At 57.3% G+C, this 24,786-nt stretch overlaps 1 protein-coding gene across 1 annotated transcript; it reads right to left on the bottom strand.

Moving 5' to 3' along the window:
* Nucleotides 1-259: 259 nt before the first annotated feature.
* On the bottom strand, nt 260-24,506 carry LOC133357916 (serine/threonine-protein kinase Nek11-like). Its single transcript, XM_061576097.1, has 14 exons — nt 24,368-24,506; nt 22,770-23,110; nt 19,246-19,411; nt 18,224-18,354; nt 15,243-15,310; nt 13,502-13,628; nt 12,173-12,322; nt 11,440-11,518; nt 10,876-10,961; nt 9,323-9,442; nt 6,809-6,899; nt 6,036-6,279; nt 1,376-1,488; nt 260-398 (listed from the first exon to the last, which is right to left on the bottom strand). Exons 2-14 carry the CDS (start codon nt 23,027-23,029, stop codon nt 321-323), a joined length of 1,713 nt encoding a protein of 570 aa, XP_061432081.1. The 5' UTR covers nt 23,030-23,110; nt 24,368-24,506; the 3' UTR covers nt 260-320.
* Nucleotides 24,507-24,786: the final 280 nt, after the last annotated feature.

Below are 24,786 nucleotides of genomic sequence, written 5' to 3' on the forward strand. Positions count from 1 at the left end.
TGGTGACGGCGGCGGTGACGGTGGTGGTGACGGCGGCGGTGACGGTGGTGATGGTGGTGGTGGTGACGGCGGCGGTGACGGTGGTGACAGCAGTGGTGACGGTGGTGGTGGTGACGGCGGCGGTGACGGTGGTGATGGTGACGGTGGTGACAGCAGTGGTGACTGTGGTGGTGACGGTGGCGGCAGTGACGACGGCAGTGGTGGCTGACGGCGGCGGTGACGGGGACTGTGGTGACGGCGGCGGTGGCGGTGTGTCCAGGCTCGCGTTGCGACGTCGGGAGAGACCCCCGATGCCCACGGGGCAGCTGCTGGCGCTGCTGCTAGCGCTGGGAGCCGTCGTCGCCCGCCGCGTCCACCACGGCGTGGAAGCAGCGGAGCAGATCCCTCACGTCGCTGTCCTGTGACACGGTGACACACACGCGGTGACACACACGCGGTGACGAGATCAGCAACACACACGTGGTGACACACGCGCGGTGATGAGATCAGTGACGCACACACGGTGACACACACAGTGACACACGCGGTGACACACGCGGTGACGCGCACTGTGACACACATGGTGACACACATGGTGACACACGCGGTGACGCGATCAGTGACGCGATCGGTGACACGATCAGTAACACACACGCGGTGATACACACACGGTGACACACACGGTGACACACGCGGTGACGCGCACGGTGACACACACGGTGACACACAAGGTGACACACACGGTGACACACAAGGTGACACACACGGTGACACACGCGGTGACACGATCAGTGACGCGATCGGTGACACACATGGTGACAGACATGCGGGCTACATGACCCAGCCAGCGCAGCCTTGCCTGCCGGAGGAGCTCACCGATGGGAACGCGTCCAGATCTCTCAAGGATTTGTGAGCTCCTCACACAGTCCAGCCTGCTGGTCAAACCCAGGATGGATCGTGGGCGCCACACACAGTGACACGTGCATTGACACCCATAGGGCAGTTGGTACACTGGTGTGTGTGTGTCACTGTGTGTGTCACTGTGTGTGTGTGTCACTGTATGTGAGTGTGTCACTGTGTGTGTCACTGTGTGTGTGTCACTGTGTGTGTGTGTCACTGTGTGTGTGTGTCACTGTGTGTGTCACTGTGTGTCTGTGTCACTGTGTGTGTGTGTCACTGTGTGTGTGTCACTGTGTGTGTTACTGTGTGTGTGTCACTGTGTGTGTTACTGTGTGTGTCACTGTGTGTGTGTGTGTGTGTCGCTGTGTGTGTGTTTCACTGTGTGTGTCACTGTGTGTGTGTCACTGTGTGTGTGTGTCACTGTGTGTCACTGTGTGTGTGTCACTGTGTGTGTGTCACTGTGTGTGTCTCTGTGTGTGTCGCTGGGTCAGCGTACGTTTGTGGTGGACTCATCGTCGTCGTCGTCGTCCGTGCTGTTGGTGTCGTCGCTGTCCACCTCGAAGTCGTCCTCATACAGAATCTCAGCCAGGGCCGGATCATCCGGGATCTCTGCAGAGACACGACGATGGGCGGGACACGTGGGGAGACACGTGGTGAGACACGGGGGGAGACACGTGGTGAGACACGGGGGGAGACACGTGGTGAGACAGGTGGGGAGACACGGTGAGACACGCGGGGAACACGGTGAGACACGGTGAGATACGGGGAAACACGTGGTGAGACAGGTGGGGAGACACGGTGAGACACGTGGTGAGACACGTGGGGAGACACGGTGAGACACGTGGTGAGACACGTGGGGAGACACGGTGAGACACGTGGTGAGACACGTGGTGAGACACGGTGAGACACGGGGAGACACGTGGTGAGACACGTGGTGAGACACGGTGAGACACGTGGTGAGACACGGTGAGACACGGGGAGACACGGTGAGACACGTGGGACACGGTGAGACACGGTGAGACACGCGGGGAGACACGTGGTGAGACACGTGGTGAGACACACGGTGAGACACGCGGGGAGACACGGTGAGACACGCGGGGAGACACGGTGAGACACGTGATGAGACACGGTGAGACACGGTGAGACACGTGGGACACGGTGAGACACGGTGAGACACGCGGGGAGACACGGTGAGACACGGTGAGACACGGGGAGACACGGTGAGACACGGGGAGACACGGTGAGACAGAGAGAGACACACGGGGAGACACGGGGGACACGGCGAGACACGTGGTGAGACACGGTGAGACACGTGGGGACATGGTGAGACAGAGAGAGACACACGGGGACGCGGTGACACAGAGAGACAGGGACAGGGTGGACGTGGGGAGACAGGGTGGACGTGGGGAGACAGGGTGGACGCGGGGAGACAGGGCGACATCCGAGGACCTGGAGAGGCAGAGGGACGTGGCAAGACACGGGGGTTGACAGTCAAACACGGAGATGCATTGATACAGAGAGACACGCGGATGGGTGAGACACGGGGGTGGATGAAACATGGGGGGGGACACACACAGAGACACAGGGAGACACGGGGACACACACACAGACACAGGGAGACACGAGAGAGAGAGACAGGGAGAGACGGGGACACACAAACACAGGGAGACACGAGGACACAGACACACACAGGGAGACACGGGAGAGAGAGAAACAGGGAGACACGGGGACACACACACAGACACAGGGAGACACGAGAGAGAGAGAGACAGGGAGAGACGGGGACACACAAACACAGGGAGACACGAGGACACAGACACACACAGGGAGACACGGGAGAGAGAGAGACAGGGAGAGACGGGGACACACAAACACAGGGAGACACGAGAGAGAGAGACAGGGAGAGACGGGGACACACAAACACAGGGAGACACGAGGACACAGACACACACAGGGAGACACGGGAGAGAGAGAGACAGGGAGAGACGGGGACACACAAACACAGGGAGACACGGGGACACGCACAGAGACACAGGGAGACACGGAGACACACACAGAGACACAGGGAGACACGGGAGAGAGAGACAGGGAGAGACGGACACACACAGAGAGACACGAGGACACATACACACACAGGGAGACACGGGGACACACACAGAGACACAGGGAGACACGGAGACACACACAGAGACACAGGGAGACATGGGAGAGAGAGAGACAGGGAGAGACGGGGACACACAGGAAGACACGGGGACACAGACAGAGAGACAGGGAGACACGGGGACACACACAGACAGAGACACAGGGAGACACGGGGACACAGACAGAGAGACAGGGAGATACGGGAGAGAGAGACAGGGAGAGACGGGGACACACACACAGATACAGAGAGACACCGCGACACAGACAGAGGCAGACAGGGGAGACATGATGGGACACGGTGAGACAGGGAGACACGGCGATGTGAGGTGGGGGGGTGAGTAGGGCGGGGGGGGGCTAAGTCTGCTGTGTTAATGGGGGGGGGGGGATGTGGGGGGGGCTAAGTCGGCTGTGTTGATGGGGGGGGGGGGGATGTGGGGGGGGGGCTAAGTCGGCTGTGTTGATGGGGGGGGGGATGTGGGGGGGGGGCTAAGTCGGCTGTGTTGATGTGGGGGGGGGTTGAGTGTGTGCCCAGGGGTCGTGGCGAGGCGCGTACACGAGGGGAGGCGGATTTGCATGGAAATTGATGTAATTTGAGAACACGGGGGGGGGGGGGGGCATGGCCGGAGAGTTCTGTGAGAGTGTGAGAGAGTGTGAGAGAGTGTTTCTCTAGAGAGTGTGAGAGAGTGTGAGCGTGTTTCTCTAGAGAGTGTGAGAGTGTTTCTCTAGAGAGTGTGTGAGAGTGTGAGAGAGTGTGAGAGAGTGTTTCTCTAGAGAGTGTGAGAGAGTGAGAGTGTGTGAGAGTGTTTCTCTAGAGAGTGTGAGAGAGTGAGAGTGTGTGAGTGTTTCTCTAGAGAGTGTGAGAGTGTGTGAGAGTGTTTCTCTAGACAGTGTTTCTCTAGAGAGTGTTTCTCTCGAGAGTGTGAGAGTATGAGAGTGTGTGAGAGTGTGTGAGAGTGTTTCTCTAGAGAGTGTTTCTCTAGAGAGAGAGTGTTTCTCTAGAAAGAGTGTGTGAAAGCGTCCCTTCTCTCAGCGTGTGAGACGTGGACCCCCCTCTCATGGAACATCTCCGCCGGTTCCAAACATTCCCGCCGGCATGCCCACGTGACCGATGCTGGCTCTAACCAGGCTGCATTGTGTGAGAAGTTCACAGATCCTTGGAGGATCGGTGAACTCCTCACACAATGCATGCTGGCTCTGTGTGAGAGTGTTTCTAACCAGGCTGTTTCTAACCAGGCTGCATTGTGTGAGGATTCACGTATCCTTGAAGGATCTGTGAACTCCTCACACAATGCATCATGGCTCTAACCAGGCTGCATTGTGTGAGGAGTTCACGGATCCTTGAAGGATCTGTGAACTCCTCACACAATGCATCATGGCTCTAACCAGGCTGCATTGTGTGAGGAGTTCACGGATCCTTGAAGGATCTGTGAGGAGTTCAAGGATCCTTGGAGGATCTGGATCGCAGTCCCATCGGTGTTCGATGTGCAGATGATACAAGGACAGCGCAGAAATGAATTCACCCGCTCAGCGCAATCATCGCTCCAGGAATAGCAATTCGGGCCGTGATATGTTTCAGCCGATTGTTGTGGCCCCCCATTTAGAGTCGCTTCGGGTGTCACCTTCACCCCTGCACCATCACCCCTGGCACGGGGGGGGGGCAGAGATTGGGGGGGGTAGAGATGTAGAGATGGGGGGGGGGGGTGGTAGAGATGGGGGGGGGGCAGATGGGGGGGTGGCAGAGATGGGGGGGTGGTAGAGATGGGGGGGGTGGTAGAGATGGGGGGGTGGTAGTGATGGGGGGTGGTAGAGATGGGGGGGTGGTAGAGATGGGGGGTGGTAGAGATGGGGGGGTGGTAGAGATGGGGGGGGTGGTAGAGATGGGGGGTGGTAGAGATGGGGGGTGGTTAGAGATGGGGGGGTGGTAGTGATGGGGGGGGGTGGTAGAGATGGGGGGGGGTGGTAGAGATGGGGGGGGGGTGGTAGTGATGGGGGGGGGGGCAGAGATGGGGGGGGGGTGGTAGTGATGGGGGGGTGGTAGAGATGGGGGGGGTGGTAGTGATGGGGGGGGGTGGTTTAGAGATGGGGGGGGGTGGTAGTGATGGGGGGGGGGCCAGAGATGGGGGTGGGTGGTAGAGATGGGGGGGGGTGGTAGAGATGGGGGGGTGGTAGAGATGGGGGGGGTGGTAGTGATGGGGGGGGGTAGAGATGGGGGGGGGTGGCAGAGATTCGGGGGGGGTAGTGATGGGGGGTGGGTAGAGATGGGGGGTGGTAGAGGTAGAGGGGGGGGGGTGGTAGAGTAGGGGGGGTGTGTAGAGATGAGGGGGGGGTGGTAGAGATGGGGGGGTGGTAGAGAGGGGGGGGTGGTAGTGATGGGGGGGTGGTAGAGATGGGGGGGTGGTAGAGATGGGGGGGTGGTAGAGATGGGGGGGTGGTAGAGATGGGGGGGTGGTAGAGATGGGGGGGTGGTAGAGATGGGGTGGGTGGTAGAGATGGGGGGGGGGGGGGGTGGTAGGATGGGGGGGTAGAGATGGGGGGGGGGGTGGCAGAGATTCGGGGGGGGGTAGTGATGGGGGGGGGGTAGAGATGGGGGGTGGTGGTAGAGATGGGGGGGGGTGTAGAGATGAGGGGGGGGTGGGTAGAGATGGGGGGGTGGTAGAGATGGGGGGGGTAGAGATGGGGGGTGGTAGAGATGGGGGGGGTAGATAGAGATGGGGGGGTGGTAGAGATGGGGGGGTGGTAGAGATGGGGGGGTGGCAGAGATGGGGGTGTTAGAGATGGGGGGTGGTAGAGATGGGGGGGGTGGTAGAGATGGGAGGGGTGGTAGAGATGGGAGGGGGGGTAGAGATGGGGGGGGTGGTAGAGATGGGGGGGGTGGTAGAGAGGGGGGGGGGGTGGTAGAGAGGGGGGGGTGGTAGAGAGGGGGGGGGTGGTAGAGATGAGGGGGGGGTGGTAGAGATGGGGGGGGTGGTAGAGATGGGGGGGGGGTAGAGATGTCCCCACCGCCAGCCTCTCACCGTAGCCCTGTCCGTCACGCACGGCCAGGCCCGAGTTCCTGCCGGCCCCGGGGCCCACGTGACCCTCCGTCTTGGGGCCCACGTGACCCTCCGTCTTGGGGACCACGTGTCCCTCCATCCCGGGGCCCACGTGACCCTCCGTCTTGGGGCCCACGTGTCCCTCCGTCCCGGCGCTCCTCCTGTCTGAGCGCTGGAGCGATTCCAACTCCTCCTCCTCTGCCGCCGTGGCGGCTTCGTCGATGTTCTGGAGAGAGAGATACGGGCGAGGTGGCGTCACCTGGATTTTGAGTCCACGTGTCTGTGTGTGTGTGAGTGTGCGTGTGCATGTGTGTGTGCGTGCGTGCCTGTGTGTGCGTGTGTGTGCGTGTGTGTGAGTGTGTGTGCCTGTGTGTGCCTGTGTGTGCGTGCGTTTCTGTGTGTGCCTGTGTGTGTGTGTGCATGTGTGTGTGCCTGTGCGATAGTGTAGCGGTTAGCGCTACGCTGCGCTATGAACCTGGCGACCCGCGTTCGATTCCCACTCATGGCCAACACTGCCAGTGACGATTATCTGAACCGGTCCTGGGCCTCCCCTAGATCGTCTTAGCCTGAAATGAGTACGTGGTGTAAACATCGCCACTGGGGAGACAAAGGCGGCCGGGCGTGGTGCTGTGGTCACCCACCCCCTCGTGTACCATTCCCGCCATCATAGGTGCTCGCTAACAGCACTTGCCCCTACAGTCTGTCAAGGCTACACGGGGGATCTTTGTTTTTGTTTGTGTGATTGTTCCCCCCACCATGAGCGCTGTCAGGTGGTTGGCCGTGTTGCGCAAGCGGTTGATGTTTCGCTGCCGCAGGTTGTTGAGTCGGTGGTCCTCAGCCACCTCCCTGGACACACAGAGACACACAGAGACACACAGAGACACACAGAGATACACACACACAGAGACACACAGAGACACACACAGAGATACACACACACAGAGAGACACACAGAGACACACAGAGATACACACAAGAGATACACAGAGACACACACACACAGTGACACACACACAGTGACACACACAGTGACACACATACACCAGCGTACCAACTTGCCCTATGGGTGTCAATGCACGTGTCACTGTGTGTGGCACCCACGATCCATCCTGGGTTTGACCAGCAGGCTGGACTTTGTCTCCCCAGTCGCGATGTTTACTACACACCGAACCAGGCACTCATTTGAGGCTGAGTCGGCCTAGGGGAGGCCCAGGACCGGTTCAGATAACAGCGCACAGCTTCCAGCGGCTTCCCAATATGGGTCGGAGGAACATTCCAGACGGCCGCAGAAGAGCATTTGACGCGGCGCGCGAGTCCACGGGTCTCTGCGTGATGAGTCTGTGGGTTTCTGTGTAAGTCCTTGAGTCTTTATGTGCCTACTCTTAGGTTTTTTCGGTAAAGTCACGTGGGTGACAAATGAAATTAATATAAATAATAATAGAAATAAAATAATAAAACTCACGACGTTTCGGAGGCAACACAAGTCTCCATCATCAGGTGGGACAGTCACAGCTAAAATTACTGCGTCAAGTGAAGCAACATTCCAAGAGACAAGCCCTTAAATCAGAGGTCGCCAACGTGTTTAGAATTCTTACCCGTACCCGTACCCGGCCGCACCAGGGTCACAAACGGGTACCCGTACTTGGCTGGGTACGGGTAGGGTACGGGTATCGGGTACCTGATTGCGACCTCTGGGATGAAGACATGTTGCAGGCGCGGGTGGGTTGATTCTAGGAACTTGAATTGTGAGAAGAGACACAAGACGTTGGGAAATGAGTGACAAACGGTGACTCACCAGTGACTCATGGCCTACCCGTACCAGGCCGCACCAGGGTCAGAGACGGGTACCCGTACCCGTACCCGGCCGGGTACGGGTAGCCGGGTATCGGGTAGGGTACGGGTATCGGGTACCCGGTTGCGACCTCTGCCTTAAATACAAGTTAAGGGGGGGGGAGGGGCTACAAGAGAAATTGGTCAACGTCGTCATGTGCAAGAGAAACAATCGGTGTACCTCGACCTATACCGGTGTTGGTTGAGAATCCAAATACAAAAAGGCAGTAGGTGTTAAACGCTGGGGATGTCAACACTCGGTAAAGTATAAATAAAGTACCTGTCAAATAAATGTTTAAATTTTTTTAATAACATCTTTCCAATGATTACTCAGTTTGTACCCATCATCACGGTTGAAGTGATGTCTGCGTTTGTATATCTTGTCAATCTTATGTGCCTACGTTGAACTCCTTTCGCACCACGCGTAGCCAACCGTGCCAATCGGAGGTGCGGGAAATGATCCACTTTGAGTTGAGTTGCCCACATACTGGACTTGCGAACAGTACTCCTGTTAGAGGCTATACGGGAGACCTTTGTCTTTGTGCGCGTGTGTGTGTCTGTTGTGGGGACAACAACGAGCGGAGCGCCAGGTGGCTAAAGCACAGCAAGTTGCCACAGTAGGGGGCACAGGTGGTGCATCAGTCACTCATCTCGGTCATCTCAGTCAGTCGACCCATGGCACCTGCTGGGTCTGCTCCGTGACCTCCTGCCAGCAGGCGTTCGACACTTCACGTGGCCTCAAGGTGCACATGGCCTGGCACAAGCGTCGTGGTGACGTCACCGCCACTTAGTGGCGAATTGCGGTTGTTGTTGTCACTGTGTGTGTCACTGTGTGTGTGTCACTGTGTGTGTCACTATGAGTGTCACTGTGGGTGCCACTGTGTGTGTGTCACGTGGCCTCAAGGTGCACATGGCCTGGCACAAGCGTTCGTGGTGACGTCACCGCCACTTAGTGGCGAATGGCGGTTATTGTTGTGGGGAGCGGTGGCGTAGCGGTTAGCGCACTGGGCCATGAACCTGATGACCCGAATTCGATTCCTGCTCAAGGTCAACATCGCGTACCCGGTGCGGTGTGCAGTAAACATCGCTACTGGGGAGACAAAGGCGGCCGGGCGTGGTGCTGGCCACCCACTCCCTCCTGTGCCGTGCCGGCCTGCACAGCTGCTACTCGCTAACGGCACTTGCCCCGCTAGTCTGCTAAGGCTACACGGGGGATCTTTGTCTTTGTCCGTCAGCGCGCTGCCGTTACGAAACCCGGCGACCCGAGTTCGATTCCCGCTCACGGAAAACAATCGACAACGAGCATCTGAAACCAGTCACGGGTGTCGCCTAGGTCGACTCAGCCTGAAATGAGCACCCAGCGGCGCTGTCTGACCACCAAGCACCGGGGAGACGCGTGGGGGGGGGGGGGGTGGATGATCTTGGTCTGTGTCCCTCACTGCAGCTTTCTTGCGTGGAGGTCGGCTGTCTGGAGCTTGCGTATCCGCATCCTCTCCCGCGGGGTCATGGCGCGCACCTGTGCGCACGCTCGCAGCGTCTCCAGGTGAACCTTGCGCTGCCTGCAACGCGCACGCACAGAGACGAAGATCCCCCCCCCCGTGTAGCGTTATCAGATTTGTTGGGGCGAACGCTGTTAGCGACAGAGGTCGCAACCGGGTACCCGATACCCGTACCCTACCCGATACCCGGCTACCCGTACCCGGCCAGGGTACGGGTAGCCGGGGTAGACCGTGAGTCACTGGTGAGTAACCGTTTGTCACTCATTTCGTGTAAGGTACGGGTAGGGAACGGCTACCCGTACCCTACACACACACAGGCATGTGTAGACACACACACACACGTACACACAGGCATGTGTACATACACACACGCGCACACAGGCATGTGTAGACACACACACACAGGCATGTGTACACACACACGCACACAGGCATGTGTACACACACACACGCGCACACAGGCATGTGTAGACACACACGCACACAGGCATGTGTACACACACACACGCGCACACACGCACAGAGCCATGTGTACACACACGCACACAGGCATGTGTACACACACGCACACAGGCATGTGTACACACACGCACACAGGCATATGTAGACACACACACACGCACACAGGCATGTGTAGACACACACACACGCACACAGGCATGTGTGGACACACACACACACACAGGCATGTGTACACACGCGCACACACACACACACAGGCATGTGCACACACACACACACGTGCACACACACACACACAATCACGGCCAGCTAAGCCAACGGGTGCCATGGTCACACGCCAGCCGAGGCATGCCGCCGCCGTGTCTGATGGCATTCGGGAGGGCGGGAGGGTTGAAATGAACCAAGGTGGGCAATCAATCGGGTTGCCCTCTAATCCCCCACCCCCCCAAATCTCCCCCCCCCCCCCCAATCTCCCCTCCTCTCGGCTCCCAGCGCTGAGACCCTCACGTGCACAGTGATGGGGAACGGAACGGTGGGGGAAGCAATCACCCGGCAGTGCGGTTTGTCCACGTGTTTGTTTATCATTCTCCCAGGGGGGGGGGGGCAGGTGTGTGTGCTTGTGTGGGTGCGTGTCTGTGTGGCTCTGTGTGTAGAGCGGTAGTGGGGAGCGGTGGTGCAGCGGTTAGCGCGCTGAGCTATGAACCCGGCGGCGAACCGAGTTCGATTCCCGCTCACGGCCAACACCCAGTTACGATTATGTGAACCGGTCCTGGGCCTCTCCTAGGTGTGGGTGAGTGTAAGTGAGTGTGAGTATATGGGTGAGTGTAAGTGTGAGTGAGTGTGAGTGAGTGTGTGTGGGTGAGTGTGTGTGGGTGAGTGTGTGGGTGAGTGTGGGTGAGTATATGGGTGAGTGTGGCTGTGTGAGTGTGTGAGTGAGTGTGAGTGGTTGAGTGTGAGTGTGTGTGGGTGAGTGTGAGTGAGTATGAGTGAGTGTGAGTGGTTGAGTGCTCACAGGGCCCACACCAACTCACGGCACTTGGGACGTCTCTTCCTGCTGCTCCACTCCGCTCTGTCTCCTCTCAGCTCCCAGCTGCTCCTCCAGCCGGGAGAGGGAACTCTGTGGCAGAGGTGGGGGTCAGGGGGGGTCAGGGGGGGTCAGGGGGGGTGGAGTGGGGGGGGCAGAGAGGGGGACTGAACCCAGGCACAAGCGGTCAGGAGGAGTGGACGAGGGGGCAGGGGGGCGGGGGGGTGGGGGGGTGAGGGGACGGGAGGACAAGGGGGGAAGGGGTCGAGGGGTCAGAGGGGGTCAAGGGGTCGAGGGGTCAGAGGGGGAAAGGGGAGAGGGGGGAGGAGGGGGCAGAGGGGGAGAGGGGGGAGGAGGGGTCAAGGGGGCGAGGGGTCAAGGGGTCAGAGGGGGAGAGGGGGGAGGAGGGGTCAAAGAGGAGAGGGGGCAGGGGGGGCGAGGGGTCAAGGGGTCAAGGGGGAGAGGGGGGAGGAGGGGTCAAGGGGGACGAGGGGTCGAGGGGGCGAGGGGAGGCAGGGGGGGGGGCCGGGGGGTTAATCTGTGGGGGGGGGGGGGCTCAGGGTGTAGCCACCTGTATCCGCTGCTGTATGAACGGCTCGTGCAGCAGCTCCTCTGCCGAAGGGCGAACGGACGTCTCCTTGCTGAGCATCCTGCACGCAACGTGCACGCAGACAAAGGTCCCCCGTGTAGCCTCCGTGGACCGTTGGGGCAAGTGCTGTTCGTCGGGGGGGGGGGGGTTGCTTGGGGGCTGTAGCAGAAAGGACCTCTCGGTGAGTTGACGTTAGTGATGGGGAGCTGATGATGGTGACAGTGCTGATGATGATGATGACGAGAGGGAGTTGATGATGGTGACAATGGTGATTATGACAACGGTGATGATGATGGTGGCAGTGCTGATGATGATGATGACGAGAGGGAGTTGATGATGGTGACAATGGTGATTATGACAACGGTGATGATGATGGTGGCAGTGCTGATGATGGTGATTATGACAATGGTGATTATGACAATGGTGATGATGATGGTGACAGTGATGATGATGGTGATTATGACAACGGTGATGATGACAGTGCTGATGATGATGATGATGGTGATAGTGCTGATGATGATGGTGATTATGACAATGGTATTATGACAATGGTGATGATGATGGTGGCAGTGCTGGTGATGATTATGACAATGGTGATGATGACGATGGCGGTGGGGGAGGGGGGAGGATCTTCCCCCCCACCCCCCCTTACCCCCACCCCCCTCCCACCCCCCTCACCCCCCTCCCACCCCCACCCCCCACCCCCACCCCCCACCTCTGCAGGATGGTGTTGAGAGCGGGTGGGAAGCCGGGCGGCAGGGCTGGCGCCGGCTCCTCCAGGATGCGCCGCAGGATCTGCACCCACGTGGAGGCGGCAAACGCCGGGCGCAGGGCGCACATCTCGTACAGCACGCATCCCACGGCCCTGGGGGGAGGGCGGGGGCAGGGGGGGGAGGGGGGGCGGGGGCAGGGGGGGGAGGGGGGGCAGGGGGGCAGGGGGGGAGGGGTCAGGGGGGGAGGGGGGCAGGGGGGGCAGGGGGGGAGGGGGCAGGGGGGGCAGGGGGGGCAGGGGGGGAGGGGTCGGGGGGGGTCAAGTTCACAGCTGAGCGGCAGTAGTGGTGGGTGCTGGTGTGGCTGGCGAGGTTTCGGAGGTGCCGGTAGTGAACTTCCTTCACGCCGTACGGAGCCAACCGTGCTAACCGGGGGTTGGTGAGGTGTGGTGGTGGTGGTGGTGAGGTGTGGTGGTGGTGGTGGTGGGTGATGAGGTGTAGTGGTGGGTGATGAAGGTGTGGTGGTGGTGGGTGATGTGGTGTGGTGGTGGTGGTGGGTGATGAGGTGTGGTGGTGGTGGTGGGTGATGAGATGTAGTGGTGGTGGTGGGTGATGTGGTGTTGGTGGTGGTGGGTGATGAGGTGTAGTGGTGGGTGATGAAGGTGTGGTGGTGGTGGGTGATGTGGTGTTGGTGGTGGTGGGTGATGAGGTGTAGTGGTGGGTGATGAAGGTGTGGTGGTGGTGGGTGATGTGGTGTGGTGGTGGTGGTGGGTGATGAGGTGTGGTGGTGGTGGTGGGTGATGAAGGTGAGGTGGTGGTGGTGGGTGATGAGATGTAGTGGTGGTGGTGGGTGATGTGGTGTTGGTGGTGGTGGGTGATGAGGTGTAGTGGTGGGTGATGAGGTGCGGTGGTGGTGGGTGATGAGGTGTGGTGGTGGTGGGTGATGAGGTGTGGTGGTGGTGGGTGATGAAGGTGTGGTGGTGGTGGGTGATGAGGTGTGGTGGTGGTGGTGGGTGATGAGATGTAGTGGTGGTGGTGGGTGATGTGGTGTTGGTGGTGGTGGGTGATGAGGTGTAGTGGTGGGTGATGAAGGTGGGGTGGTGGTGGGTGATGTGGTGCGGTAGTGGTGGTGGGTGATGAGATGTAGTGGTGGTGGTGGGTGATGAGGTGTAGTGGTGGGTGATGAAGGTGTGGTGGTGGTGGGTGATGAAGGTGTGGTGGTGGTGGGCTGGGTGATGAGATGTGGTGGTGGTGGGTGATGTGGTGTTGGTGGTGGTGGGTGATGAGGTGCGCTGGTGGTTGATGATGTGGTGGTGGTGAGCGGGTGAGCTCACCAGACGTCGGCCTTGGCCCCGTAGGCGTGCAGCTGCAGCACCTCGGGGCTCATGTAGAGCGGCGTGCCCGTGAACGTGGAGGCCATGTCGGCCGGGGCCTGCAGCAGACGAGACACCCCAAAGTCTCCTGCACGCGGGGGGGGGGGGGGGGGGGCACGGCACCACAACAACAACAACAACAACGATGACAACAACAACGGTGACGACAACAACGACGACAACAATGACAACAACAACAATGACAACAACAACGATGATGGCAACAACGACAACAACAATGACAACAACAACAACGGTGACAACAACAACAATGACAATGATAACAACAACGACAACAACAATGACAACAACAATAACAACGACAACAACAATGACAACAATGACAACAACGACAACAACGACGACGACAACAACAATGACAACAACAATGACGACGACAATGACAACAACAACAACAGGGTCAATGACAACAACAACAATGACGACAACAACAACGACAACAATGACATGTATATGGGTCTCCATGTAAGTCTATGGGTCTCTGTGTGAGTCTATGGGTCTCTGTGTGAGTCTATGGGTCTCTGTGCGAGTCTATGGGTCTCTGTGTGAGTCTATGGGTCTCTGTGTGAGTCTATGGGTCTCTGTGTGAGTCTATGGGTCTCCATGTAAGTCTATGGGTCTCTTCTGAGTCTATGGGTCTCTGTGTGAGTCTATGGGTCTCTGTGTGAGTCTGTGGGTCTCTGTGTGAGTCTATGGGTCTCTGTGTGAGTCTATGGGTCTCTGTGTGAGTCTATGGGTTTCCGTGTAAGTCTATGGGTCTCTGTGTGAGTCTATGGGTCTCTGTGTGAGTCTATGGGTCTCTGTGTGAGTCTATGGGTCTCTGTGTGAGTCTATGGGTCTCTGTGTGAGTCTATGGGTCTCTGCGTGAGTCTATGGGTCTCTGTGTGAGTCTATGGGTCTCTGCGTGAGTCTATGGGTCTCTGCGTGAGTCTATGGGTCTCTGTGTGAGTCTGTGGGTCTCTGTGTGAGTCTATCGGTCTCTGTGTGAGTCTACGGGTCTCTGTGTGAGTCTATGGGTCTCTATGTGAGTCTATGGGTCTCTGTGTGAGTCTATGGGTCTCTGTGTGAGTCTATGGGTCTCTGCGTGTGTCTATGGGTCTCTGCGTGAGTCTATGGGTCTCTGTGTGAGTCTGTGGGTCTCTGTGTGAGTCTATGGGTCTCTGTGTGAGTCTATGGGTCTCTGTGTGAGTCTGTGGGTCTCTGTGTGAGTCTATGGGTCTCTGTGTGAGTCTGTGGGTCTCTGTGTGAGTCTATGGGTCTCTGTGTGAGTCTATGGGTCTCTGTGTGAGTCTACGGGTCTCTGTGTGAGTCTGTGGGTCTCTGTGTGAGTCTGTGGGTCTCTGTGTGAGTCTGTGGGTCTCTGTGTGAGTCTATGGGTCTCTGTGTGAGTCTATGGGTCTCTATGTGAGTCTATGGGTCTCTGTGTGAGTCTGTGGGTCTCTGTGTGAGTCTGTGGGTCTCTGTGTGAGTCTATGGGTCTCTGTGTGAGTCTATGGGTCTCTGTGTGAGTCTACGGGTCTCTGTGTGAGTCTATGGGTCTCTGTGTGAGTCTATGGGTCTCTATGTGAGTCTATGGGTCTCTGTGTGAGTCTGTGTGTCTCTGTGTGAGTCTGTGGGTCTCTGTGTGAGTCTACGGGTCTCTGTGTGAGTCTATGGGTCTCTATGTGAGTCAGCCGCTCACCAATCTTGATGACGTCGTTCCTGCTCAGGAAGATGTTCTTGGTCTTGAGGTCGCGATGGATGATGCAGCTGTGGGGGCAGCAGCAGCAGCAGCAGGCGGTAGTAGCAGCAACAGCAGTAGCAGCAGCAGTAGCAGCAGCAGGAGTAATAGCAGCAGTAGCAGCAGCAGGAGTAATAGCAGCAGGCGGTAGTAGCAGCAACAGCAGCAGTAGTAGCAGGCGGTAGTAGCAGCAACAGCAGTAGCAGCAGCAGGAGTAATAGCAGCAGCAGGAGTAATAGCAGCAGGCGGTAGTAGCAGCAACAGCAGTAGCAGCAGCAGTAGCAGCAGCAGGAGTAATAGCAGCAGGCGGTAGCAGCAGCAGGAGTAATAGCAGCAGGCGGTAGTAGCAGCAACAGCAGCAACAGCAGCAGCAGGAGTAATAGCAGCAGGCGGTAATAGCAGCAGCAGGAGTAATAGCAGCAGGCGGTAGTAGCAGCAGCAGGAGTAATAGCAGCAGGCGGTAGTAGTAGCAGGAGTAATAGCAGGCGGTAGTAGCAGCAGCAGCAGTACGCAGCAGCATGCAGCAGTAGTAGCAGTAGCACCAAGAAGTAGCAGTAGCAGCAGTAGTAGCAGCAGTATAAGTTGCACGAAGCAGTAGTAGCAGCAGTAGCAGTAGCACCAAGAAGCAGCAGTAGCAGCAGCAGGCAGCACGTAGAAGCAACAGCAGCAGTACCGCAGCAGCAGTAGTAGCAGCAGCAGCAGTAGTATCAGTAGCACCAAGAAGCAGTAGCAGTACGCAGCAGTAGCAGCATCAGTATCAGCATGTAGAAGCAGTAGTACCGCAGCAGCAGCAGGCACGATGAGTCTGTTAGTCGCGCCGTTCTGAAGAGGAACTCAAATACCAAACATCTGCTCAACTAAAACTAAACTATTTTTTTTTGAGCAAGCAAGGCCGTAGCTCTTAAATTTAGAAGCGACCTGACTATCAACAATTATAGCTCAACCATAGAGACCCACAGAGACCCATCGAGACTCATAGAGACCCACAGAGACCCATCGAGACTCATAGAGACCCACTGAAACCCATCGAGACTCATAGAGACCCACAGAGACCCATCGAGACTCATAGAGACCCACAGAAACCCATCGAGACTCATGGAGACCCACAGAGACCCATCGAGACTCATAGAGACCCACAGAGACCCATCGAGACTCATAGACACCCACAGAAACCCATCGAGACTCATAGACCCACAGAGACCCATCGAGACTCATAGACACCCACAGAGACCCATCGAGACTCATAGAGACCCACAGAGACCCATCGAGGCTCATAGAGACCCACAGAAACCCATCGAGACTCATAGAGACCCACAGAGACCCATAGAGACTCATAGAGACCCACAGAGACCCATCGAGATTCATAGAGACCCACTGAAGCCCATATTCATCGATTTGGATCAAACCCACGACCTCCTGTACATCAGGCGAGGTAGTTAACATCTCATCGCCACCAGTGAGGGCACTGGTCCTTCTACTACACGGCGCACAGACGTCTGTTCTGATGATAGCGGTGATGCTATTGGTGGTGATGCTATTGGTGGTGATGCTGTTGGTAGTGATGCTGTTGGTGGTGATGCTGTTGGTAGTGATGCTGTTGGTGGTGATGCTGTTGGTAGTGATGCTGTTGGTGGTGATGCTGTTGGTAGTGATGCTGTTGGTGGTGATGCTATTGGTGGTGATGCTGTTGGTGGTGATGCTGTTGGTAGTGATGCTGTTGGTGGTGATGCTATTGGTGGTGATGCTGTTGGTGGTGATGCTGATGGTGGTGATGCTGTTGGTGGTGATGCTGTTGGTAGTGATGCTGTTGGTGGTGATGCTATTGGTGGTGATGCTGTTGGTGGTGATGCTGTTGGTGGTGATGCTATTAGTGGTGATGCTATTGGTGGTGATGCTGTTGGTGGTGATGCTGTTGGTGGTGATGCTGTTGGTGGTGATGCTGTTGGTGGTGATGCTGTTGGTGGTGATGCTATTGGTGGTGATGCTATTGGTGGTGATGCTATTGGTGGTGATGCTGTTGGTGGTGATGCTGTTGGTGGTGATGCTGTTGGTGGTGATGCTGTTGGTGGTGATGCTGTTGGTGGTGATGCTGTTGGTGGTGATGCTGTTGGTGGTGATGCTGTTGGTAGTGATGCTGTTGGTGGTGATGCTGTTGGTGGTGATGCTGTTGGTGGTGATGCTGTTGGTGGTGGTGCTGTTGGTGGTGATGCTGTTGGTGGTGATGCTGTTGGTGGTGATGCTGATGGTGGTGATGGTGTTGGTGGTGATGCTGTTGGTGATGCTATTTGTGGTGATGCTGTTGGCGGTGATGCTGTTGGTGGTGGTGCTGTTGGTGGTGATGCTGTTGGTGGTGATGCTGTTGGTGGTGATGCTGTTGGTGGTGATGCTGTTGGTGGTGATGCTGTTGGTGGTGATGCTGTTGGTGGTGATGCTGTTGGTGGTGATGCTGATGGTGGTGATGCTGTTGGTGGTGATGCTGTTGGTGGTGATGCTGTTGGTGGTGATGGTGGTGATGCTGTTGGTGGTGATGCTGTTGGTGGTGATGCTGTTGGTGGTGATGGTGGTGATGCTATTGGTGGTGATGGTGGTGATGCTGTTGGTGGTGATGCTGTTGGTGGTGTTGGTGGTGTTGGTGGTGATGCTGTTGGTGGTGATGCTGTTGGTGGTGATGCTGTTGGTGGTGATGGTGGTGATGGTGGTGATGCTGTTGGTGGTGATGCTGTTGGTGGTGATGCTGTTGGTGGTGATGGTGGTGATGCTATTGGTGGTGATGGTGGTGATGCTGTTGGTGGTGATGCTGTTGGTGGTGTTGGTGGTGTTGGTGGTGATGCTGTTGGTGGTGATGCTGTTGGTGGTGTTGGTGGTGTTGGTGGTGATGCTGTTGGTGGTGATGCTGTTGGTGGTGCTGCTATTGGTGGTGGTGATGCTATCTCTGCGCCTGCCTGCTGTGCATGTAGTGCACCCCGAACAGCAGCTGCAGCAGCCAGTCGAGCAGCAGGTCGCAGGGGAGCGCTTCTCCTGCCCCTCCTCGACTGGAGCGACACCGCTCCAGCCTCGCGTCCAGGTCTCCACCCTGTGCACACGCCGCCAGAAACATCTTCGTCGTCAACATCATCGTCAACATCGTTATCGTCAACATCATCGTCAACATCATCGTCAACATCGTTATCGTCAACATCATCGTCAACATCATCGTCATCATCAACATCGTCACCATCATCATCCTCAACATCGTCATCATCATCACCTTCGTTATCACACTCAGCATCATCATCACCATCACCTCCATCGTCACCATCGGCACCATCATCATCGGCACCATCATCATCATCATCGGCACCATCATCATCGGCACCATCATCATCATCATCATCACCTCCATCATCACCATCGGCACCATCATCATCATCACCTCCATCATCACCATCGGCACCATCATCATCATCATCATCGGCACCATCATCATCACCTCCATCATCATCGGCACCATCATCATCATCACTCCATCGTCACCATCGGCACCATCATCACCATCACCTCCATCATCACCATCGGCACCATCATCACCATCATCACCTCCATCATCATCATCGGCACCATCATCACCATCACCTCCATAATCACCATCGGCACCATCATCATCACTCCATCGTCATCATCGGCACCATCACTATCATCACCTCCATCATCATCATCGGCACCATCATCACCATCACCTCCATCGTCACCATCGGCACCATCATCATCATCACCTCCATCGCCATCATCGGCACCATCATCATCGTCATCATCAATATCGTCATCATCAATATCGTCATCATCAATATCGTCATCATCAATATCGTCATCATCAATATCATCATCACCTCCATCATCATCATCATCATCACCTCCATCATCATCATCACTTCCATCGGCACCATCACCATCGACACCATCACCACCACCACCACCGCTCCGTCACCTCGCACAGCTCGGTGACGATGCACAGCAGGTCGCGCTCCAGGAAGCTGGCGTGGAGACGCACGATGCAAGGGTGGCGCAGGCGCGCCAGCAGCCGCGCCTCGGTGTGCGCGTGCACCGTCTCGTCCGCACGCAGCTCCCCGACGGGCACCGTCTTCAGCACACACCTGCAGCAGCACACACCTGCTTCAGCACACACCGTCTTCAACACACACCTGCATCAGCACACACCGTCTTCAACACACACCTGCATCAGCACACACCGTCTTCAGCACACACCTGCTTCAGCACACACCGTCTTCAACACACACCTGCTTCAGCACACACCGTCTTCAACACACACCTGCATCAGCACACACCGTCTTCAGCACACACCTGCAGCAGCACACACCGTCTTCAGCACACACCTGCATCAGCAGCAGCAGCACACCTGCATCAGCAGCACAAACCTGCAGCAGCAGCAGCAGCACACACCTGCATCAGCACACCTGCAGCCGCAGCACACATCGTCTTCAGCCCACACCTGCTTCAGCAGCAGCACACACCTGCATCAGCAGCTGCAGCACACACCGTATTCAGCACACACCTGCAGCAGCAGCACACACCTGGAGCATCAGCAGCAGCAGCATACGCCGTCTTCAGCAGCAGCAGCACACCTGCAGCAGCAGCACACACCGTCTTCATCACACCTGCATCAGCAGCAGCAGCACACACCTGGAGCATCAGCAGCAGCACATACCGTCTTCAGCACACACCTGCATCAGCACACACCTGCTTCAGCACACACCTGCTTCAGCACACACCTGCTTTAGCACACATCTGCTTCAGCACACACCTGCAGCATCAGCACACACCTGCATCAGCACACACCTGCTTCAGCACACACCTGCTTCAGCACACACCTGCAGCATCAGCACATACCTGCATCAGCACACACCTGCATCAGCACACACCGCCTTCAGCACACACCTGCATCAGCACACACCTGCATCAGCACACACCTGCTTTAGCACACACCTGCATCAGCACACACCTGCTTCAGCACACACCTGCAGCATCATAACACACCTGCATCAGCACACACCTGCATCAGCACACACCTGCATCAGCACACACCTGCATCAACACACACCTGCATCAGCACACACCTGCTTCAGCACACACCTGCAGCATCAGCACACACCTGCAGCATCAGCACACACCTGCTTCAGCACACACCTGCAGCATCAGCACACACATGCATCAGCACACACCTGCATCAGCACACACCTGCATCAACACACCCTGCAGCATCAGCACACACCTGCAGCATCAGCACACACCTGCTTCAGCACACCTGCTTCAGCACACACCTGCTTCAGCACACACCTGTAGCATCAGCACACACCTGCATCAGAACACACCTGCTCAGCACACACCTGCTTCAGCACACCACCTGCTTCAGCAACCTCATCAGCACACACCTGCTTCAGCACACACCTGCTTCAGCACACACCTGCATCAGCACACACCTGCTTCAGCACACACCTGCTTCAGCACACACCTGCAGCATCAGCACACACCTGCTTCAGCACACACCTGCTTCAGCACACACCTGCAGCATCAGCACACACCTGCAGCATCAGCACACACCTGCATCAACACACACCTGCAGCATCAGCACACACCTGCAGCATCAGCACACACCTGCAGAATCAGCACACACCTGCATCAACACACACCTGCATCTGCACACGCCTGCAGCATCAGCACACACCTGCATCAACACACACCTGCAGCATCAGCACACACCTGCATCAACACACGCCTGCAGCATCAGCACACACCTGCATCAACACACACCTGCAGCATCAGCACACACCTGCAGCATCAGCACACACCTGCAGAATCAGCACACACCTGCATCAACACACACCTGCATCAGCACACGCCTGCAGCATCAGCACGCACACACCTGCATCAACACACGCCTGCAGCAGCAGCACACACCTGCAGCATCAGCACACACCTGCATCAACACACACCTGCAGCAGCAGCACACACCTGCAGCATCAGCACACACCTGCAGCATTAGCACACACCTGCATCAACACACGCCTGCAGCATCAGCACACACCTGCAGCATCAGCACACACCTGCAGCATCAGCACACACCTGCATCAACACACACCTGCATCAGCACACGCCTGCAGCATCAGCACACACCTGCAGCATCAGCACACACCTGCAGCATCAGCACACACCTGCATCAACACACGCCTGCAGCATCAGCACACACCTGCAGCATCAGCACACACCTGCAGCATCAGCACACACCTGCAGCATCAGCACACACCTGCATCAACACACACCTGCAGCATCAGCACACACCTGCAGCATCAGCACACACCTGCATCAACACACACCTGCATCAGCAGACGCCTGCAGCATCAGCACACACCTGCATCAACACACACCTGCATCAGCACACACCTGCAGCATCAGCACACACCTGCAGCATCAGCACACACCTGCATCAACACACACCTGCAGCATCAGCACACACCTGCAGCATCAGCACACGCCTGCATCAACACACGCCTGCAGCATCAGCACACACCTGCAGCATCAGCACACACCTGCAGCATCAGCACACACCTGCAGCATCAGCACACACCTGCAGCATCAGCACACACCTGCATCAACACACACCTGCATCAGCACACACCTGCAGCATCACCACACACCTGCATCAACACACACCTGCATCAGCACACACCTGCAGCATCAGCACACACCTGCAGCATCAGCACACACCTGCATCAACACACACCTGCAGCATCAGCACACACCTGCAGCATCAGCACACACCTGCATCAACACACGCCTGCAGCATCAGCACACACCTGCAGCATCAACACACACCTGCAGCATCAGCACACACCTGCAGCATCAGCACACACCTGCAGCATCAGCACACACCTGCATCAACACACACCTGCAGCATCAGCACACACCTGCAGCAGCAGCGGCGGCATCACGGACACGGAGGTAGCCCGTAATGATGGGGCCTTGGCAGACCGTTGTGCGAGCGAGCGAGTGAATAACCGAGCGCTGGGTGAGTGAGTGAGCGGGTGAGTGGGTGAGCGGGTGGGTGAGCAGGTGAGCGGGTGAGCGGGTGAGCGGGTGAGAGAGTGAGCAGGTGAGAGAGTGAGTGAGTGGTGGGTGAGCAGGTGAGAGAGTGAGCAGGTGAGAGAGTGAGTGAGTGGTGGGTGAGCAGGTGAGAGAGTGAGTGAGTGAGTGGTGGGTGAGCAGGTGAGCGAGTGAGCGGGTGAGAGAGTGAGCGGGTGAGAGAGTGAGTGGTGGGTGAGTGAGTGAGTGAGTGGTGGGTGGGTGAGTGAGTAAGTGAGTGGTGGGTGAGTGAGTGAGTGGTGGGTGAGTGAGTGGTGAGTGAGTGAGCGGGTGAGCGGGTGAGCGGGCGAGCGGGCGAGCAGGTGAGTCACCTACGTGACTTTACCGATAAAACCTCAGAGTAACAATACTCACATGGCCTCACCACCGCCACCACTACCACCAGCAGCAGCAGCGGCCTTGAGATCCCGCACCAGGTAGACGCTGCCGAAGCTGCCGGCTCCCAACCTGCGCTGTACCTCGTAGCGGCTCGCCACCACCTCCAGCCCCCCCACGGCCGGCGATGATGCCGATGATGCCGACGATGATGCCGGCGATGGTGGTGGTGGTGGTGGCCGTGGCGGCGGTCGCTCCGGCGTGGGCAGAGACGGCTTCACCTGGCGGAACCTGGACATGGTGGTGTTGGTGGTGGCGGTGGTGGTGGTGGTGTTTGTGGTGGCGGTGGTGGTGCTACGCGGGAGGTCGCGCACCGTCACCTGCAGAGCACAAGGGAGAGGCGGTCGTCTTAGTGGGCTCGCGCGGTGCGCGTGCACCTGTGTGTGCACCTGTGTGGTGCACCTGTGTGTGCACCTGTGTGTGCACCTGTGTGTGCACCTGTGTGTGCCACCTTTGGGTGTGTGTGTGTGTACCTGTGTGTGTGTACCTGTGTGTGTGTGTACCTGTGAGTGTGCACCTGTGTGCGCGTGTGCACCTGTGTGTGTACCTGTGTGTGTGTACCTGTGTGTGTGTGTACCTGTGAGTGTGCACCTGTGTGCGCGTGTGCACCTGTGTGTGTACCTGTGTGTGTACCTGTGTGTGTGTGTACCTGTGTGTGTGTGTACCTGTGTGTGTACCTGTGTGTGTGTACCTGTGTGAGTGTGTGTGTACCTGTGCGTGTGTGTGTACCTGTGTGTGTGTGTACCTGTGAGTGTGTACCTGTGTGTGTGTATACCTGTGTGTCTCTGTGTGTGTGTGTACCTGTGAGTGTGTACCTGTGTGTGTGTATACCTGTGAGTGTGTACCTGTGTGTGTGTATACCTGTGAGTGTGTACTTGTGTGGTTACCTGTGTGTGTGCGAGCGAGTCGGAAGCCGCACACACACACAGGTGAGTGTGTGTGTGTGTGTACCTGTGTGTGTGTACCTGTGAGTGAGTACCTGTGTGGTTACCTGCGTGTGTGCGAGCGAGTCGGAAGCCGCGCACACACACACACACACAGGTGAGTGTGCGTGTGTACCTGTGTGTGTGTGCGTGTGTACCTGTGTGTGTGTGTACCTGCGTGTGTGCGAGCGAGTCGGAAGCCGCACACACACACACACACAGGTCAGTGTGTGTGTACCTGTGTGAGTGTGTACCTGTGTGTGTGTGTACCTGTGTGTGTGTGTGAGTGTGTACCTGCGTGTGTGCGAGCGAGTCGGAAGCCGCACACACACACACACAGGTGAGTGTGTGTGTACCTGTGTGAGTGTGTACCTGTGTGTGTGTGTACCTGTGTGTGTGTGTGTGAGTGTGTACCTGCGTGTGTGCGAGCGAGTCGGAAGCCGCACACACACACACACACAGGTGAGTGTGTGTGTACCTGTGTGAGTGTGTACCTGTGTGTGTGTGTACCTGTGTGTGTGTGTGAGTGTGTACCTGCGTGTGTGCGAGCGAGTCGGAAGCCGCACACACACACACACAGGTGAGTGTGTGTGTACCTGTGTGAGTGTGTACCTGTGTGTGTGTGTACCTGTGTGTGTGTGTGTGAGTGTGTACCTGCGTGTGTGCGAGCGAGTCGGAAGCCGCACACACACACACAGGTGAGTGTGTATGCGTGTGTGCTGCTCTACGTCACGTTGCCCCGGGCGACGCGCGTCAGAAAGACGGCTTCTCACGGTGGCACACAAAAGGCCCTCACAGTCCTCGTCACAGTCTTCCTCTGAGCTGGGGGGCGGGGGGGCACCGAATAGGGGGCCATAGTCAGGCGACTACCTCCTGCGGGACACAAACAAAGGCCCCCATCCCCCCCTCCACTCCTCCCCACACAGTCACACTCACTCACACAGCCACACACACAGCCAAACACACACACACAGCCACACACTGACCCACACAGCCACACACTCACCCACCCACACACACACCCACCCACACATCCACACACTCACCCACACAGCCACCCACCCATACAGCCA

The sequence above is a fragment of the Lethenteron reissneri genome, chromosome 60, assembly GCF_015708825.2.
Source record: "Lethenteron reissneri isolate LAM-NWPU_2019-01 chromosome 60, ASM1570882v1, whole genome shotgun sequence".
Classification (NCBI taxonomy): Eukaryota; Metazoa; Chordata; class Hyperoartia; order Petromyzontiformes; family Petromyzontidae; genus Lethenteron; species Lethenteron reissneri.

Bases quoted from the DNA above. Each gene is read 5' to 3' on its own strand.
- LOC133357916 (XM_061576097.1), bottom strand. From the start codon at position 23,029: ATGTCCAGGTTCCGCCAGGTGAAGCCGTCTCTGCCCACGCCGGAGCGA. The intron at 15,311-18,223 runs GCAGGCGCAGAG...CTGCCCCCACAG, and splicing joins GTGCACTACATGCACAGCAG to CTGCATCATCCATCGCGACC. The intron at 6,280-6,808 runs GTGGGGGGAACA...CTCTCTCTCCAG, and splicing joins ACCACCTGACAGCGCTCATG to AACATCGACGAAGCCGCCAC.